The sequence below is a fragment of the Anoplopoma fimbria genome, chromosome 10 (genome assembly GCF_027596085.1).
Source record: "Anoplopoma fimbria isolate UVic2021 breed Golden Eagle Sablefish chromosome 10, Afim_UVic_2022, whole genome shotgun sequence".
Classification (NCBI taxonomy): domain Eukaryota; kingdom Metazoa; phylum Chordata; class Actinopteri; order Perciformes; family Anoplopomatidae; genus Anoplopoma; species Anoplopoma fimbria.
In genome coordinates, this window is record NC_072458.1 from 2182367 (window position 1) to 2202547 (window position 20181).

General features: G+C 40.4%; 1 protein-coding gene across 1 annotated transcript in view; it reads left to right on the forward strand.

Annotated features, from left to right (window-relative positions):
- The first annotated feature begins 401 nt into the window (after positions 1 to 401).
- The window catches only part of kcnh8 (potassium voltage-gated channel, subfamily H (eag-related), member 8), a 45846-nt gene continuing 26066 nt past the window's right edge, over positions 402 to 20181 (forward strand). Inside the window, exons 1-3 of the mRNA XM_054605838.1 lie at positions 402 to 477; positions 14414 to 14647; positions 18047 to 18178. Of these exons, the coding sequence (XP_054461813.1) occupies positions 402 to 477; positions 14414 to 14647; positions 18047 to 18178 (442 nt within the window). The remainder of the gene's footprint in view (positions 478 to 14413; positions 14648 to 18046; positions 18179 to 20181) is intronic.

Genomic DNA, 20181 nt, shown 5'->3' on the forward strand with positions numbered 1-20181 from the left:
AAAATCAATGCAAATAAAAGTTATATTTCTGACACAGAGAGGTTCCCACTTTTGGTCACAGTTGTTGTTGAGAGTGACTGATGTCTCCCACCATTACGCACTGTGGACAGATGACCATTGAACCCAACGACACAATCAAGGCATCGCTGACAGAGAGTCCCTGGCTCCTACCTGAACTGCACCTGTGGGCGTCATCGTCTCTTGTCATTTACACACGCAACAGAAGCGCCAGACTCTCGGGTGCGCGCATTGTGCACTCTCCGCCGACTGGGGATCGCATTGTACTGAGTTGACCGGAGAGCTTGTTCATATAGGCTTAAATTGGAGCACCTCACACATTTGGACGACTTGCACCATCTCTTCACTAACTTTGATGGGGACTTTCTTATCAAGCAGGGAACATGCCTGTGATGAAAGGATTATTAGCGCCGCAGAACACGTTTCTGGACACTATAGCCACACGGTTTGATGGCACTCGTAAGTTTGCTTTTCTTTTTTTCTTTTAAACACTCAGATCTCGAAGATTTTTTTTTTTTTTTTTTACAGGTATAGCTTTTGGTTGAAGTTTTCGGGTGGCTTGTATCCTCTGGTGTGTAAGCGGACTGCAGCCCTTTTCCTGGAGATCATTGAGTAGATTAAAAGCCTTACAGCTGCAAAACATCTAAGAAATATCTCCATTTGTTGTACTTGTTGTAAATGGTCAAGACAAGCAGGGCCCCAGATATTTAAGACTCTTTAACTTCACGGTTATTCAGAATCGTTCCATGTCTCAGGAGCAGATAATTAGCTGAGGGTGTCGCTGTCCGCGGTGCTGAAAGCTGAGAGATCAGCACCACGGACAGCGACACAGGCTCCATCACACATTTGACAACTTTTACATTACATTACATTACATTACATTACAGTCATTTAGCAGACGCTTTTATCCAAAGCGACTTACAGTCAGTAGTATGTTACATATCATTCACCCATTCACACACTGATGACAGGCTACCATCAAGGTGCCACCATCAGACTCTAACTAACATTCATCATCCAGTCCACACCGATGGCCTTCAGGAGCAACTTGGGGTTAAGTGTCTTGCCCAAGGACACATCGACTGCCAAAGCCGGGTATCGAACCACCGACCCTCTGATTGGAGAACTACCTTGCTCTCCACTACGCCACAGCCGCCCACTTGCTCACAAGTTGCATCCTTTGTCATTTATTTGATGCACATATTTGTGAACACACTGGAATAAATCCAACTTTTTCGAGTTGTCCACACATGATTCCCCCCCCTCCCCCAGTGAAGTTAACCTTTATCATCGCTGCTCTTTGGCCCGACAGGTCTTGCGGGGTGTACAGGCTTTCCTCCCGCCGGTCTGAAACCAGCAGTCGCATTTATCAAAATTAATTGGTCGGCGATGGCATTACAGCAAGTCTTTTCCCCGGGCTGAGGCAGAGAGGCTACACTGAGGCATTTCTAAACGACAACTTTTATTCTGAACTCTGGCCTTTTTTTTCTTTTTTTTTATCTAAGTAGACTGTTTTTCTTCATAATGATCATTCTCCATTTCTGTTGGAGGAGGATTCTTATAAATCAGCAATGTTTTGCAGCTGACGTTTGCTTCACGTTTAGATAAGCTGAGCTTCCCTGCTCTCATTCTCCAGGCTTACCTCTCTCTCTGCTCAGTTTGAATTCATGTTCAGGCTTTTAAGGGTTAAATATTAGTGCGGTAGCATACAAGTCCTTGAGCATTCATTTTTTTTCAATGGTTTGCTTGGTATGGCTTTGCTTTTCATTCCACTTATGTTAGTAACTATGATTTACCAGTAAACTTGCAAATAACTATTATTATCATTATTGATATTTCTCAATGCACTGCTTATTTGGCTGGTATTGAAACAGTGAAAAAGACTCGTCACAGTTTCCTGAAGACCAGTGTAATGTCACCAAATGTTTAGTTTTGTCCAAAACCTAAGAAAATTACTTTAGTGTTAAGACGAGGAAAAGCTACACATTTTCACATTTGGGAACCTGAAACCAGGGATTTTTTGGCAATTGAGAATCAAATTATTTGCTGATTCAATTTCTGTCGACCAGCTAATTGATCAATGGACTAATATCTGCAGCCTCATGTATCGGTGTATTAGTGCATCTAATTAGAGGGGGGGTCAGTAAAGTAATATTGTATGGAGAATAACTGTATATTGTCTGTTTTTTTTAAAACACACGCACTCTTTTATACAATTATTAGTGTTTCAAATTAGTGTGTCAAATTTGCCTTAAAAATGCCACTACAACCTCTTTAAAAACACTTCTGTCAGTGTAATACTAATACATGCCATTTATTTTATAATCCTAATCATAGTCATCAGTGACAATAATACATTATGCATTTATTAGAACGTTCCGACCCAAACTAACCACCTGACCCCACTCATATCCTTCTCTTTGGGCCATTTTTCATTTTGTCTGGTACATTCATACTACTCAGTGAGGCACTGTAATAACCAGACATCCACCCTTATTTCAGTACCCATATCTGCAGGTTGAGCACCACTGTATGAGTAAGAGCAGGCTATATGTCGAGTAGCAACAAACATTCAGCTGCCTGAGCAGCAGCTCTGTCCTAACACAAGGGAATAGGAATGGTACTGTACAGCACAAATGGGTTGTCCTTGAGCTGGGAAGTAGAGGAAATTAACGTTGGATTTCAACTGCAAGATAGGTCAGACTGGAGGCAGCGAAGCCCGACTGGACAAATTGGTTCTGATGGCCTGGCCAGGAGCAAATATAAGGGATACGTTGGATCTACTGCTATGTGATCCCCTTTGACGTCATCCAAGGCCCGGGCAGGCAGGTCGGACCTGGAAACAGCGAATGATAAATGGATGAAAGTCTGCAGGTGACTTAGTTTATACTCACAGTAAAGTCCTTTTTTACATTTAAAGATGTTTTTTCAAATGTAATCAACTTTTTTAGTGCTAACAAAGAGAGGTATCCATGTTCACACCAAGGTTTATTTAAATAAATCAAGGTGTCCAAAGCATAACCTAGTCGTTAAAGAGACAATTAGTGGAAACTTTCAGTATAAATTAAATTCAAATAGTTTAGATGTTGTAAGTAAAATGTCTTTAAATAATTTTCTTTATATTTCAACAGCAACCCACAGCTGGCCAAGCTGCTGTTTATTTTGAACAAAGTCATCTCACAGTTTAGTTCATGACTTTTTCAAAAGACCAACAGTGTTTGTGTGTTACCCTGTGTGTTTTGTCGACTTATCGGTTGACAGACACAAACACTTCTGATCACTGTGTGAGGATCGGTGTGTCCCTGTTGCCCGTAGTGTAACTGAAATAACAGAATCCGTCTGTGGCTCTGCACTGTGATGACTGTGTGAGAGTGCTGTGACACCTTCTGTCATCACTACAACAGTGTGCCATCCAGGTGACTAATCTCACCACCTGTCTGTCACTGAAGCAGCGTGCTGCTCATTACTATCACACACATTGTCACTTATATGTGTTACTACACTCAAGTATGTCAAAAATGTACTTAAGTTTAATAATTGAATAAATATACTTACATTCCATCACTGCTTATAACTGAAGTGCACTTAAAATGGATCCAAACATTTATACGGACAGCAAGCTGTCACTAAACACCTCTAAACTGAAGTCATTGTTACGGTCTGTCACCAGTTCAGAATAGTTGCTGACTGGCTTTTCTGTCAACCAATGACGGCCTCTGTTGGAGTGATGGAGACAGTATTGGGGCTGTCCTTCTGCCAAATTAAGCAGACGGTTTGATGGTAGAGATTTAGCAGAGGGCTGCATGCTCCCATCCTCCACCATTCTTCCAGATTGCTATTTTCTAGCTCTCAGCACACACTACCTCCACCTCCACCTCCACCAGGCAGGTAATTACTGTCACAATTACTGATGCCAAGACTTAGAGCAGCTGCGTGTTGAGTCAGTATGTTAAAGTGTGTATGTGAATGAAAGAGAGAGAGTGTGTGTGTGTGTGTGAGAGAGAGAGACATATATGTGTATTTGTATAGAAAGACACAGTCACAGAGGAGGAAGAGCAAGAAGAGAGGTGTGCAGCATTTCAGCACTTTGCTGGTTTGTCACAGAACTTTGTGTGTGTGTGTTTAACTCTGTGTGTGTGTGTGTGTGTGTGTGTGTGTGTGTGTGTGTGTGTGTGTGTGTGTGTGTGTGTGTGTGTGTGTGTGTGTGTGTGTGTGTGTGTGTGTGTGTGTGTGTGTGTGTGTGTGTGTGTCTTTGTGTGCTCAGCTGCCTCTGTTTTTTTAGTATAAGGGTAGTTAAGTAGAAGTTTCCTCTCCACTGACTAACTTTCTTTTAATGCAGCACATTTAATTGAGCTGCAAAAGTGGCTGTGGGATCCCACATCGTTATAACCACTTGCTTCCAGGTGAGGGTTTAAAAACTCATCTGAGTATCACACACAATAGAAAGGGCCCTGAATTTCAGCACCTGTTGTCTCAGAGAAGACAGAGGATATATTGTTGTTGTCCCAATGGATCAGTCTCACCAGAAACCTTATGACCTGGAGAAAGACCCAGGGAGCTAATTACTGAGTATGAACGACCACAGACCAAATGCTGACGCACACATGCTTCACTGAGTATTGTTAAAGTAGAGATAAGCTGGTTTCTTTGTTGGGAATAGTCATGATAACCCATGTCATACAGTATCCAAAACATCAGGAACTTCTTAATTCCCTTAATAGACGCTTAGCACATTGTTATTTAACAATCTGATTATGCCAACTTGTGAAAAGGCAGGTCTAAGGTTGTCCTCAGCTAGGGAATGACTGTGAAAGAAGTAATGAATGCAGTTATGAGACTGTGAGGGAGTAATCAATCATCATTGACTGTAGTGCTGCAGGGTGCAGAGGGGCTCTCGCTTTCTGGCAGCGGATTGGCACTGCTGTTCCCATTTTCTCCAAAGCCCACTTAATATTGTGACCGTTTTATTTCAGGTAAAACATAAGCAGAAAGGATGAAGCTGTGCTGTATCCTGGTGAATGTAGAATACAGAGGATCCCTTTTCTATGAAATTGTATCAAAGTACTGCCCTGGTGCCCAGTTACACTAGAAAGTAGCACAGTGAAATCTATTTCGAGCTTCATCGTGAAATAAGTGGTGCTGGAAGCTTGGTGACGTAGAAATGGCTGAAGCCATAGCTGGTGAGCTAATCGGTAACAGCTAGCTATCATGCTAGCCACAGCCAAAATACCTCTCCAAGCTAACTAGCCATTTATCAGCAAGCTAGCTAACTTGCACATTATATTATTAAGCCTGCAATAACTGTTTTCTTTTCATACACTAGGGGGAAGTGCAACAAGCTGTAAACACAGTATTGACATGCCATGTTGTGTTTTATCATATTCATTTGTTAGCAGTCATTTGAGGCTGTGATGCAGATGACCTGACAAATATCTTGAAAATTAGCTCTGTTGTGGAGATAAATAACCAAACACCAAACAGTTGCTAACTTTGTCCGTCTGCTGTTAGGTTCTGGCCATGTAGATTTCATATTGTGGGTTAACCAGAGTTTTTTGTTTTTGTTGCTGAAAATAGCTGCCTGCTGCTCCTGTGTATACACTTAAAGAACAATTACTTGCCTTGAGACCACATGTTTTAACTTTAACAAGTGTTAGAAGAAGGTTTCCTACAACATCTTCATTTACATGTCCTGTAGAGGTAACAAAATCTAAGCAACTATTAAATCACTCACTCTAAACCCACATAGCTAGAGGCATTGGCTTAGTGTTGAAAAGGAAAATTTGTGTTTTGAATTAATAGCGAGCAGGATCCACTGACAAAGTATTCTGTTAAGAGAATACAGACATCAGAATCATCCTAACAGACAAATTGAAAGGTCACTAAACTTGGTTATTACTGTGCACTCAAAGGTGCAGAGTACCACGTCTGTTCCACCAAACTACTGGGACTTCTGTATCAGTGTCTCCCCGTTACCGTGGACGTTCTGCCTCGTTAAACCGCCTAATTAGAGAGATTCCGCTCCTAATCACAGCCTCTAATGGACCGTCCAACACGATCGACAGACAGGGTTTCACCACTGGAAGTCTTAGCCGAGTCAGACATTTTTAGGCTCAATTAATTTTCAAATCACAGAATTGGGTTTTGTGAGAAAGAGAGAATGAGGCTATGACAGAAATGTTGAGAATGACAATGAAAGGTGAAAAAGATGCTGACAAAGGGAGGTAGATATAAAAAAAAAGGAAGCTGGGAGACGAGCTTGCAAATTACAGGAATGTACTGGTGTAATGTTTCAATTGGTGGGAGCCTGGGGGAATGTGTGATAAAACGTCACTGAAGTGATTAAGGCTGTGGATTTGTCTAATGATTTTCTCTCTTCAGTTATATGGTGTGAGAGGATTTCCACTGAATGGCTCTGTGAATGTGTGTAAGCAGGTCCTATTACTGTGTCTGTGTGCAAATGTATAAATGTGTGTATTCTCTGACATCAACACAAATAAATGAATACCTACAATTTGTTGATAAAGTTCAGGGACTTTGTTTTGTGACATGCATCCCAAAACAGTGTTGACTAGATTCAGTACAAAAAACACTATACAGTTGTAACCTTGGTTGCTATGGTGTGTGTCAGTGGTTGCTATGGCAACTCTAGAGTGACTTTTTTTTTGGTTATGTGACTGCTTTGTAGGGGTTTCTGAGAGGCTGCCATGAATTCTGGCGAAGAGGTGAGGAGGTCTCTCCCTCCATCTCTTCACTTCCCTGCCAATTTTTTACCACACTCCATCTCCATCTTTCATCATTCCACTTCTCATGGCTCCATCTCACTTACTTTCAACTTTTCACATCACCCCATCACCCTGTGTCTCCTTCCCACTCTCATCCGTCTCAGTCTCCCCTTCTCTTCCCCTTACCTGCCCACCCCCCATCATTCACTTTCTCACCTGCGATGCCATCCATTTTCCCACTGCTGTCTCTGTCAGTTTCTGCCTCCCTCTATCTCTCTCTCTCTTTCTATCCCTCCTTTGCTTCCTTATGATTGCTCACCCATCATATGAATTTTTTGTGCTGTAAATAGCTCAGTGGTTACTTAGGGTGTTGTCACAGGGCGGTCTGGGAGCTGGTGAATGTGCTTATGGAGCATTTGTAAGTGTGTTAAAAACCACAAATCTGGGACAAAGCAGTGTGTATACAAGGTAACAAACAGTCACAAGGGATGTAACTGATTTTCTTCTGACCCACCTAGTTATTGTAGAACTGACCTGCTGAGAAAGTAAACTCCAACAAGTCCTCCAATCTAAAAACCACATTGTCATTGATTTTTGTGTTTTCTGATCGGGCGCCCCCTGTTGTTCGGATGGAATATTCCAACTTAGGCACAGTGGTGCTCTGAGCAAATTGGTAACATCGTTATGCCAACATGCTCTCAATGACAATGTTAAAACCTTCACATACCGGCTGCGTGACTTTCGTGCGATAAATTTGCATGTCAATATATTTCTTAGGAATGTTGTTAAGTACTTTCAAACAAAAGCGATGATATTTATTTTGTAAGGTAACTTTTCCTGAGCTTTTGCAGCACAAATAAAGGCATCAACCAATTACACTGAGTGAAATGGGCATATTCACAATGTACCCTTTAGTGTGCAAAAACTGGAAGGCACTGTAGTCTGAACCAAGATGGCAAACTTTAGTGTTCAAAAATAGAATATGGTAAACTGTATTACTCATTTCAACCTTGACAAAGGCAAGGCATACCAGATACACTCCTTCCATTCTTACCTTTCACAATAAAAGTCCTAGACATTTACACTGTGTAGCTGTTTACCAAGGGGAACTAAAGCTCATTCAGAGCATTGCACTAAAAGAAAACTAAATAGAGTTAGTCAGGTTTTTAACAAATTACCTCAGACAGAGGGGTCAATAGAATCCTGATAGTTGGTCATATGCCTGTGATCACTTAAGTTTTTAAGAATTTATCCACTGGGGGCCATGAATGTCTGTAACAAATACATACAACTGAGCATGTCTGTTGTTATATTTTATGAAGTTATCACTCAAAAAGAATCCTCAAACGAAATCTTAATTTTGTATAAAGGGTTGGTTACAGTAGGGAGACACGGTTTTCCTTTTTTCCAGGCAAGGTGGGACAGTTCTTTTCTGGACGATTTATTAATGTACAGTGAATTGCTTTGCCTGCCTGCCGTGAGAACACGTTTCCTCGGGTGACCCTACCAGGAGCACAACAAACCCTTCTACCACGTTAAGATGTCTATTCATTATACTGGACAGAATGAATAGACATGCAAAAAATAAATCTGTTCAACATTTGAATGCTGATTTAGAATTTGAATGTCTAGGTTATGAATGACGCATGGAACTATTTGGACTATTCAGCCCAACAAATTTCATGGCAGTCCAAAAAGTAGTTTCCAGCATATTTCAGTCAAAACTATGTCAACTATGTCAACCTCTTGTAGCACTAGAAGAGAAGACAGAGTTCACAAAGTAAGACAGATTCATCTTTTGGGAGCCATGAATGTCTGTTCCAACTATCAAGCCAACACACACAATATTTGCTTTGATATGGTGGACCAACTGACCGAGAGTCCTACGAACATTGGCATCCACAAAGCCTTGCAGCTAGCTTGACTAAAAAGTAATTGATTATGATTGGAAAACATTGTGGGCATAAAAGATACAGATACTGACTGTTTGTAGAAGGCATGATGCCAACTGTGATGCTATATCAACGTTACTTCTTCCTTTGCTCAGAGAAAACAGTCAATACTTTGTCACAAGGGGTCACTTGCCAGGAAGATGTGAACATATTTTATTTTATATGTCTGACCTAACAGCTTATACTGTTCAAACCCAACTCTCTAAACCACTAAAAAGAATACATATTGAGAGGAGGAAACAGCACTCATTAGTAGCATCAGTAGCTCACATAAACCACTCGTTCACCAACAATCACACAGCACTTCAGTTGACTTTTATCGCATAAGAAGCCTCCGTAACAATCTCTCTTCTCTCTTCTTGCTCTCTTTCTTCTCTCCCTGCCCTCTTTCCTCCTCTGCCCTCCCTTTCTCTTTCTTTGTCTCAGTCTTTCCTTCTCCGCTCCCCCTCGTGTGTCGCTGTGGGGTTTCTCCAGCAGCTGTCATGCAATAGTGTGAGCATGAGGGGAGGTGATCTATGGGCTTCTACACCAGAGCAATTAGCCGAAAGAAATTCAGAATGGAGAGATAGATACAGTAGAGAAATGGGAGGTGGCGAGGAGGTTGAGACAGAAGAGAGAATATCCAGAGGAGAGCAAAAAAAAGAAACAAAAGAGAGAGACAAAGAGTGGGTGGAGTGGTAGATGTAGAGATGAGATCTGAAAAGGACTCAGAAGGAGAGGTGATTCAGACTTCTCCTTAAGCAGAGTTTCAGGTGCAGTGGAAAGATAGTAAAAGTAAACAGTTGATGATCTTGTAGAGGTGGTGGGGAAGAAGGTGAACATGTGCAAAGAGTGAAGGAAAGAAAGGGATAAGAGGTATGGTCTGGTGGAATTTCAAGGGTAGAGCGGACATGAAGAGTAATAAGGAGGAGAGATCCAAATCGCTAGGAGGGACATAAAGAACAGCTGGGAGGGAAGGAAAGAAGGAGTGAAGGACAGTGGGAGTGATTGAGTGAGAAGAGGAACATAGGGAGGGAAGGAAAGAAGGGAGTAAAGGTAGGAATATTAGAGAGCTGGAGGAGGTAAGAAGGGGGGCCAAATGCTGGCGTTTTAGCAGAGGATGACGGGAAAGAGCCTGGGAAAGTAGGACAGTAGGAGGGAGGAGGCAAAAAAAAGTTAGAGAAAAGGAAGGATGAGGTAATTTGGTGAAAGGACCAAGCAAGCTTTTTTGTATTTTTTGCAACCAGAAGTGACCCGAAGCAAGAGGGTGGGGCTAAGGAGAACTTAACGCTGAACAAGACATTTGGCGATCCAAAAAAGTTACAGTTAACTTTGAACAACACACTGTGAAAGGTTGTAAGACGGACAATGACAACTCCCAGACCAGACAACACCGTGATAGCGACCTGTCAATCACAAGGTTGGCCGCGCTCTAAAGAATAACCTGCTTTAACGTCTATTTTACTCTAAATGGGACCATAATTTACCAAATGAAGACCTGAAACTAGCAATTGAGACCATAAACTCATGTTTATAATGTTTAATGAGGTAAGAAATCAAGTGAGAAGTAGGGTCATTCTCTCATAGACTTCTATACAATCAGTCTTATTTTTGCAACCAGAGGAGTCGCCTCCTGCTGTTTTTTTAAGAAAGAATCCAAGTTTAAGGCACTGCCGCATTGGCTTACTTTTCAGAACCGGAGATTGACGTCTGGTTTTAATAGATGGAACCATGTTGAAGTGTCAAATCACTATAACACAATAATCTGCAATATAGAGATGTATGCATACAGCATGTCAGTCTAGTTTTTACTTGGTTGCAATGTGTCTTTTTGTAAAACTACAAGCTCAGGTGAGAACAGTGTTTTTCACTTGTGTGTCCATTTATCTAGTCAGCGTACATTTGATTATCTGCATCACAAAACAAGATACAAACTAGATACATCTTACCTCTGTCCATACACACATGGATTAATTACCTGTCAATTACATCCAACCAAAGTAATCCACCCTCAAACACAGTGCAGTAGGTTTTACGCTGTAAACATGCGTTTCCCGTCAACACCATCCTCTACTGCTCTGGGGAGCCACCACCAGACCGACTGCAGGCCTTTGCTTCGGGTCCCTGAGAGGCCAACACTCCTGTCGGTTTCTCTCTTGCTTACCACGAGCGCAAACCACGAACAGGGCCTCAATTCTGACAGCCGGTCCCAACGCTGAGACCCGCTCTGACCATCTGTCTGGGCCATGCAGTCAGAGTATAACTGCTGACATGACATTTGTCGTTGTGTTTTTCCTTTTTCATGAACTTTTTCACTGTCAATGCGGTGTTTTTCCAACTGTGTTGATTCCAAAAACATTGTTGAAACATAACTTCAGTTTACTACAAGCTGAGTTTTATTTTCATAGTTTGGTCATCATAATTTTTTGTTGGTGATTTTAAGACTGCACTAACAGTAGATCGCTAAAAAAGATTCAGATGGGACAAGAACGGGCAGTGAGATGATGAGACCTCGAGGTAGCCAAATTATTTAGAAGAGAAAATGGAAGTGAACTGTTAAATAATTACCCTTACTGTCTATTAGAAACATCTTTCATAGTTGCACAGTTTCCCTGTTCAGTGAGGGATTATGCCAACATTAAATCATAACAAATGTGTTATACATTGGAAATATCTTTTAAAGTATGGGTCTGTTGATAATATTTTTTTATTATTATTAACTAATCTCAAAAAAATACATTTAAACCAACTAACACATATTTTCTGTTGGCCCAAAGCCTGATATTATTTCTTATACTGTTGTCCAAAAACTTTTAAAAATACGTAAATAAGCCACGCCCCATGTATGTACCTTTATTTCACTGAACATTGGCACTGTAGTTTATTTTGAGTCAAATCTAAATTATTGAGAGACGGACTGATGCATTGCTGGTTTTTGTTCTTTCATGGCATTTGTTGACACTGTAGACAAAAATGTAGAGTATGGTGAGCCTAAAACAAGAGTTAACAAAACTCTCAATGATGCCATGTTCCTCAATCTGAGCAAATACTTTGCTGAGTGTAAGTAACATAAATTATGAAGATAATATCCAAGCTTTAATAAAACAGAATTATCCTTTGTTTGCTATTGCATAATCTCTGAGTATTTTCTTTCGTCCCACATTCCTGATAGGGGGGGGCAGCAGACAGGCAGAAGCTGTTGTTGCTCACTGAATGGGATAATAAAAAGGGACAAGTCGCTCATTCCTCTTGAGGGACACATACACAGGTTTCATTCTTCGCTGTTGTACTCCCTGTTCAAATCTAATGTGGTTTCCTTCAACAAAGTCTGACGTACAACACAAAACAATTAAACAGTGGAGTTGGTGGAAAAAGGAATTATTGATGCAGAAAATTGATTTTTGTAATGAAATGTAATTGAAACAAGTCGCTTTGCAGAATGTCTCAAGCAATGATTATAAACAAGCTCACGTCACTTTGTGTTTTTCGGTATATGTGTGTGAGGATTAATTTGTGTGACTCAATTATTTACTGTGATTATACTAGAGTCCCCAAATGTAGTGGGCATCATTTCTTAATGCTGCATGTACCTTTAAATATGAGTGTTTGTGGTTTGGAGGCTAGTCTGAGCAGGTGCACACACAAATACACACACCTACATCCACGCACATTATAGAATTTGCCAAACCAGAATAATCAGCTGTCTTGTATAGTGGGCATTGTAATGTAAAAACTAGCTGTCTATCAGCACAGCTCAGCATCACTATGAGCTTATTTGGCACTGTGGGTTTGTTTGTGTGGATGGGTGGGTGTGTTTGTGTGCCATTATAGATTGGATTCAGGTAAAAACAGCTGGTCCACTTCAACAGCGTATTTAGAGCTAGGCACATACAGTACCAGTCAAAAGTTTGGACACACCTTCTCATTAAATGTTTTTTCTTTATTTCTTTATTTCTTTTTTTCTACATTGTAGATTAATATTGAAGACATCCAAACTATGAAGGAACACATATGGAATTATGTGGTAAACAAACAAATGCTCAACAAACCAGAATATGTTTTATATTTTAGATTCTTCAAAGTAGTTGAATGAGAAGGTGTGTCCAAACTTTTGACTGGTACTGTATAGTCTAATTAATTTGGATCGACTTCAGCACTAATGTGATTTTGTTTTCACTGTCAGCACTCCAGCACATTCCCCACTGATTCTACAGACATGCTTTCTTATCTCGCTCTTTTTTATACCCATATTTCTCCTTAACACGTAACCTCTCTCTACGGCAACTTTCACTAAAAGTGTTATAAATTCAAGGTCAGTTTCTTGACACGAGGGAATGAGTTTCAAGAGTAGGATTCTATTGCTCTTCGGCTTGCAGATAAATCAGTCATTTATTGAGGTAAATGACCTTCATGTTGCAGCCCACACAGGCCTCCATCTAGCTGAGCTGAGGATCTCATCAGCCTGTGTATCGGTGTGTTAAAAAGTCACATTTTTAGCCCCAATGGCCATTGAGAGCAATTCGGTGAATCAGCAGAGCTACTCCTTGAATTGACCAGTTGAATTTGCTTCCATTATTATTATGTGAAGTTTCAAAAGTGGGTGGTGGAGGCTGAGAGGGCAGTGATCTGTTGGCGGTACAACATCCTTGATTAGCTGGCTAAAGTTAAGATGAAAACTGTAGTCATAATGTCCATCTGAAAAAAGAACATTAAAATAGCTCTGATCAATCATATTACTTTGTATAAGTGTCTCTACTACTGACCATCCCACAGTAAATTAGCACCCATCTCTGCTCGACCCCTCAGCATTTCAGCATATTTCAGCTCACTGTGTTTGGGTTTACAGTCTGCAAGTTTACGGTTTGGTTCACTCTCACCACTCTCAACAACTTTTAAGTCATACCGTGGCAGGCAGCTGTTTTCAGCAAAAAAATCTGATAAACAGACTGCACCCAAGCTGCTGAGCACTAACAAAGACAAACAAAGTTGGTGAGTATTAAGCATTCAGCAAAATAGACTGAAAGGTTTCTCTGGAGTTGGTGGAAACCAAAAAGAGAGCTAAACTAGACACCATCTTGCGATGGGATCAATGCATCTATCGTAATGAATATTTTCATTAGCTGAAAATATTCATCTGGGACGATGTCAATGTTGTGTTTACAACTTGTAGTGCTGCTCCTAAGTGACCAAAATAAAAGTATAGCTGTTTTCATGCTTAGTCAATTAAAGTTTAAAAACACAACCTCTCTTGGTAATGTCAATTACTATTGCCAGTGTTATTTATGCGTTGCTTTGACAGATATTTGCAGCGCTATGGGTCTATGGTTGTCTAGGGATTATTATTGGGACCTCCAGGGATTCTTGAAGGAGCAAAATAATGTCTTGTAAAAAATTATAGATTGGTCTGTGGGGAGGTTTTCTATTTTTCCGTCTTACCTAAAGTCAGAAAAACACATTTGAAGTTATCTTTTTATGCCACTGACTTCAGTGTGAAGATATGTCAAACAGTGCAATTTAAAACAATATATTACCTTATTTTTAAGAGAAACTGGGAATTGAGCCAAATTTGCTCATTATCAGGGACAAAATAGACATCCATGAGCTTTCCTAATTCTGGACAAGCAGGGGAGAGAAAATGATGCTACCGTACTTCCAATCCCCCACAACCTACAGAGACTAATGTAATTAACTCAGCTCCTTGTCGTCCTCTCATCTCGCCTCTTCTTCCTTTTTCTCCTGCAGACAGCAACTTCATCCTGGCTAATGCACAGGTGTTGAAGGGCTTTCCCATCGTCTACTGCTCTGATGGCTTCTGCGAGCTTACAGGGTTCTCCCGGGCCGAGGTCATGCAGAAGAGCTGTGCCTGTAAGTTCCTGTACGGGCCAGAGAGCAGCGAAAGCATCATCCTCAGCATTGATGACGCCCTGGAGGAGCGAAAGGAGTTCAAAGATGAGATCATGTTCTACAAAAAGACAGGTAAGCAGTGATTGTTGTCAATTGTTGTCATTGTTGTTTTGCTGCTCTCTAGTGCTCATATCTAGTCACTTTACCATGAAACACAGACTAAGTCTTCCTATTCCGTTTACTAATTAAGTGTTGGAACCAAGACAAGAGGACAGGCACAGAAAGCCATTAAAGTGCACACAGACAGGGCGATTACCATGCTAGACTTTGCCTGTATATTTCCATAAATGGATGGCAGTTCTCTGTGGCTATTTCTGGAGAAGCCACATTTAAATTGGCTGAGATGGACCCATGGATTGATGAAGTAATAGGCTGGATGAATGGGTGTATAACTTTTTTATTGGCTAATTCTCATTAAAAGGTGATTAAACTAAGCAATCCTTCACACAAGTCCTCCAGTTATCATTTAACGCTGACACACATTAAACTTTCATAGCTATCAGCTCGTGACTCCTCAACCCTGTCTCCTTCGATTACACTGAGCCCAGTAGCTATCTGTGGTGCGGTATGGTGTGACGTGTGCCGCGCTGATTAGCCAGCTGCCCGGTGGAGAAAATGAAGCCGGAAATTATGAGCCCATCTAGACATCAGTGGATACATGCTTGCTGTGATGTGAGATGGTGCCATGTGCCCTTGCATGATTATTTGAGTTTTCTTCACATTTATGCTTCATGTTCTTGCAGTTGTGTGTTTTTTTTGTTTTTTACCAGGGCAGGCAGCGTTACTGTAGGGGACTTTCTTTGCAGCTGCTCCGTCACAAATCAAGAGAAACCAGTTATTCGTAATGCAGCATCAGAACTGCAAGCTATTTCATTTCTGCAGAGACATAACAACTATAATGATGCCCGATTTTGGAAATACGATGATGAAATAGTCTCCCTACTAGGTCCATTCAGTAGCTGTTGTAGATCTTTTGATCATTTTTATTGAAAGTTACTTAATACTATTAAATCTCGGTTTTTGAGCCAACATGGAAATATTTAAAGACCTCAGAAATATTGGAATTTGAACATTCGCAATTCCACAACAACTGGGCGAACTCCTCTTCTGATCAGACAGAAAAGCCTTTTCTTGTAACTTTATTTATTCAGCATGACTCATTGTGTTCATGTTTAATAGAGAGTTTATTTCAATTTGTTTTGCCCTGACTACTCGGTTGTGAGATATGTAGCCTAGATCCAACCAACATAACTTTCAGACACAGAAAAGTGTTTGCGGTTGCACATCTCATTTGTGATCAAAGAAATTTGACAATTTAAGAGGCAGATTTCGTAGATGACTCAGTGCAGTTTGCATAGACAAAGCTCTGCTGATTCCACCTCAGACGTGACTGTTTACGTCACTCTGTCTCATGCTTTGTTGACTTTCCTCTCTTCCCCACACAGATCTCCATTTACCTTCTGTTCTCTTTCCTTTTGTTACCTTTCTTCTCCCTTTTCACCCACATCTTTTATCATTCCCACATACAGTAGTACTGTTTGTTCTGCCTGTCTCACATGCTTATCTTCCTTTTTTCTTTATGTTGTCTCATCCAGCTCTTTCCGTCTGTCACAGCGGAGTCCTGAAAGTAAATGTAGCTGATTCGGTTTGTCCTCCGTTTGTCAGCCTGAGCAATCAGGAACGCTCTTTCTCTCGCTGCATGCTTGATAGCGCTGCCTTGTCTTGCAGACATTCACACACACATACACACACAGACACACACACATGCAGAGGCAAAAAAAAAAACGGTGTGATTGAGTCATCACCAGGCAAGGAAGATTTAGTGAGGGGGAGTGATGGGAGGGAACTCCGTGGGAAATCCCTTGCAATCAGCAATTTACCTTTAGTCACTGAATAGAAAAGAATGAAAGGTAGACCATGACCTCTGCTTTGAAAACATCCATCTTGACAATATATATGTGCTACATAACAAGTATTTGGTTTCCTACCAGGAAAAAATGTACACCAGTGACACTGTTATGCAAATGACACAGCACGATGCCGATTAAACTGAATCTCAACCCGTGAGAAGATACCCGTTGTTACCCAAATTGAAAAGATGTCTAATTTATAATATTGTGTCCCATTTAAAACATTTCAAACATATCCATAGACTGTATATAAGAAGTTGATTTAGTCGCCATGACATCACCCATTAGCTGGTGGACTATGGTTTTAAAGCCTCATGGTCTGCATTTTGGCCTCGCCATATTGGCTTTTTGCAACCAGAAAAAACAAAAGAGGTTATATATCATAAATATATTAATATCTACTTTATGTTGCCGTGAAAACATCTTCAAACAACTGGATTTTTTCAAGTTTCTCACCAAAAACTTAATTGTACAAGATTACATTTGAACATACCATTATAAAATTATAATTTATTTTTACCAATACTCATTTGTACCAAACACAGAACGTATCATAATGCAACTGAATGAAACCTCTCTACATTAGCGGTGCTGTCATCGTTCCTAGCTCTCCTGTCAATTTCAACACTGATTTGATTTTCACAATGTAACGTTATCGGCGGGATCCTTGAATAGAAAGCTTTAATGCCAATATCCTGGGAGCAAATTTTTACTGAATATCGGCCGATTATTAACTTTATTTCACACTATGATGGGTAAACTGTGTAATTAATCCACAGTTCACCTGCGTGCCGATCTGTGAGGGGGGATCTGTACGGATCAAAGATTGACAACGGTCCGTTACACCACTATACACCAGCGTTAGTAAATCAGCATTCATGTTAGAACATCTTTCTCATACGCTTTGAGATGCTCCACTTTGTTCACCAGCTAGTCACTTTCACTAGTTCAGCGGAAACCAGGTTAAAGAGAGCTTCAATGTGCTTAAAGATGTAAAAATGCTCTGTAGAGTAGAGTGGAACTGCAGTGTTTGGTATTAATTATCAGTGGTTTGGTCACTACATGCAACCCCTTTTACATTTAAATATCATCATTTATTCCACTGTTAATATAAAATATGGATTATAGCAGTTTTATTAGTATTAGTATTAGGATTAATTATATCATTCTATTCATCATTGAATGATGAATAGAATTTTCCAGAACATAATCAGTTTCCTTTTACATCTTTCTGATGAATCAAACTTAAAAAAAGTCTTACATTAATGACCACAAGTACACCAACCCTGGTGCAGAAACACACATGCGGACCTGCAGTTCCTCTGAACAGCAATCCATTTAGCAGGAGATGGGACCTCAGAGATGGGTTCATCTTTTGATGTGCCTGGGGAACAGCGACTTGGTCTATTTAAGGATCTGCTTCTCCCCAGGGACCTCCAGCTGTAGAAAGGCTTACTAATAGGTCTGCAGATCAAACCGTTCTGCTCTACGCACACGCATTGTAAATCCAACGTGAGTGTAATCAGAGATGGTGTATAATAAGAGTTTTCCTCTCTTTCAGCTGTGCTGTTCTGGTGTCTGCTGGACATTGTGCCAATTAAGAATGAGAAGGGAGACGTGGTGCTCTTTCTGGCTTCATTTAAGGACATCACTGATACTAAAGCCAAAGTCATCCAGGAGGACAAGAAGGAGGGTCAGTATGTGTGTGCATGTCTTGAGGAAGATGTGTTGTTATTGTTGTTTAAAGCATTCTAATGGTTCACAGACGAGAATTATATAAAGCTCTCAAATGTTTACTCTTTGTTATCGTGTGTGGATTTGAATTATGTGAAGGACATTGTTAAATGCAAGGCAACAAGTGTGTACAATTTCTTATCCGTCAGACCAAATTGCTAACGTAGTGCTTGCTTTTATAGACAAAAACAAGTGTCCACTGTAATACAAAATCTGTTTCATTGCAACAGTGTTTCTCACAGGACTTTGTGAGACTGGTGGGTAGACCACTGAGGAAAATTGTGAGCGTTTTAAAGTTGGATGAGAGCTCATAAGCAAAAATGTTGGTAACTTGAAAAACATTCATTGGAATATAATGTATTCATAAATTAACTGAGTGGTTATTTAATTAATTTAACTATATGAATAATGACAGTATGCATTTTGAAATGTAATTGCTTTTGTTAGGAGGTTAGCATGCTATAACCACATGTACCAGAGAGGTCCTGGGCTACACAAATCGTAAACATACCAACAGATCGATTGTGTTTGTAGGAAGGAATAAATAATAGAACTGCAAAAACTATAATGTATCTGAGCAGTTTGCAACCTTATAGGGCACCGGTTAGCACCGAGACAGTCGGGGTGGAGGGGGAGGGGGTTTAGTCCATAAAAACACAAGTTAACTCTTTAAATTAACACCTCCTGTCTCCTGATCAAGAAATTGTTGACATTTAACTAAGACAACAGTCTTCCCCTAAAATTGACCAAAGTGCTTGGAGTGCCTCAAGATAACCATAAAAAGCATGAATAAAAAACAAACATACTTAATCTACTGTACAAGTGGATTGTGTATTGAAAGAGCAAATATTGTAGGAAAACATGAAATAGTGAAGATTTTCCATAATGTTCAGAATTAATATTTTGTGACATGACGTTAAATAAGTCATTAAGGTGGCATTAACTGTCTTTCAAAATGCAGCTGCATTTGGAACGTAGCAGTATATAAACAAAATTTAAAAAAATTCCTTTCTTACGGTATTTTAATGAGTTTCATAGTAAATACAAAGAGAAAAGCTGCAAATTCTGCCCTCTAAATCTATTTCTTCAAAGGTTTACCTTAAGGGCAACACCTTAGCCAAAGCCAAAAGCCTCCTACAAAGCAAAGGAGAAGGTCAATCTGTGTCTGTGAAGTCAGCAAACCTGACTTTTCTCATCTGCCTCCCCTGGATTTGCCTAATTACTCTCATTCCTATAAATAAGGGAGAACAGGAAGCAGAGAGCAAAGTTATTTTTGCCCCCATAATGAAATGCTTTTCATAGAAAAGGAAAGAGGCTGATGTAGCATGCCTTGACCCAGAGAACAACACCTCACTATAATGGGTTTGAGTCTGACAAGTTAGTAAATGAGAATATGCCTATAAAATATCACTAAATATTTACATTGTCATGCCTTTCTCTATGTGCGTTTGTAGAAAGAAGGGTGCTTTAAGCCAGTGCAGAAGAGTTAGTAAGTGAATAACTAAACGGGGCTTGTATAATGCCAAAGTTACAAAGTGCGTAGAGAAGAATTTTATAAATATACGCACAGAAATAAAATCACTAAATATGTTTAAAAAGAGAAATATGAAGAACCTGGAGATATGGGTACTCTGTGACATCAATGGGGCATTTCCATCAACACTAGGGAAGCCTTTCAAGGACGGGCAGACAGACACATCAGACGTGACCCATTTAGCTCTCACAATGTGGACAGTGTGTGAAAAAGGGGGAAACCCAGTCTCTGCGTCAACAGTCACCTCTCTGTTTATCCCGTCTCCTCTCCCCACCTCTACTTTCTCCTTTTTCTGTCCTTTCCTCACCCGCTCACTCACCCTCAATCCCCTCTGTTTCTCATTAAGCTATTACAGTACATTCCCACCTCCCCTATCTGCCTTACATGCCTACAGCCTCCACCCTTATACACAACACCCACCCCTCCCC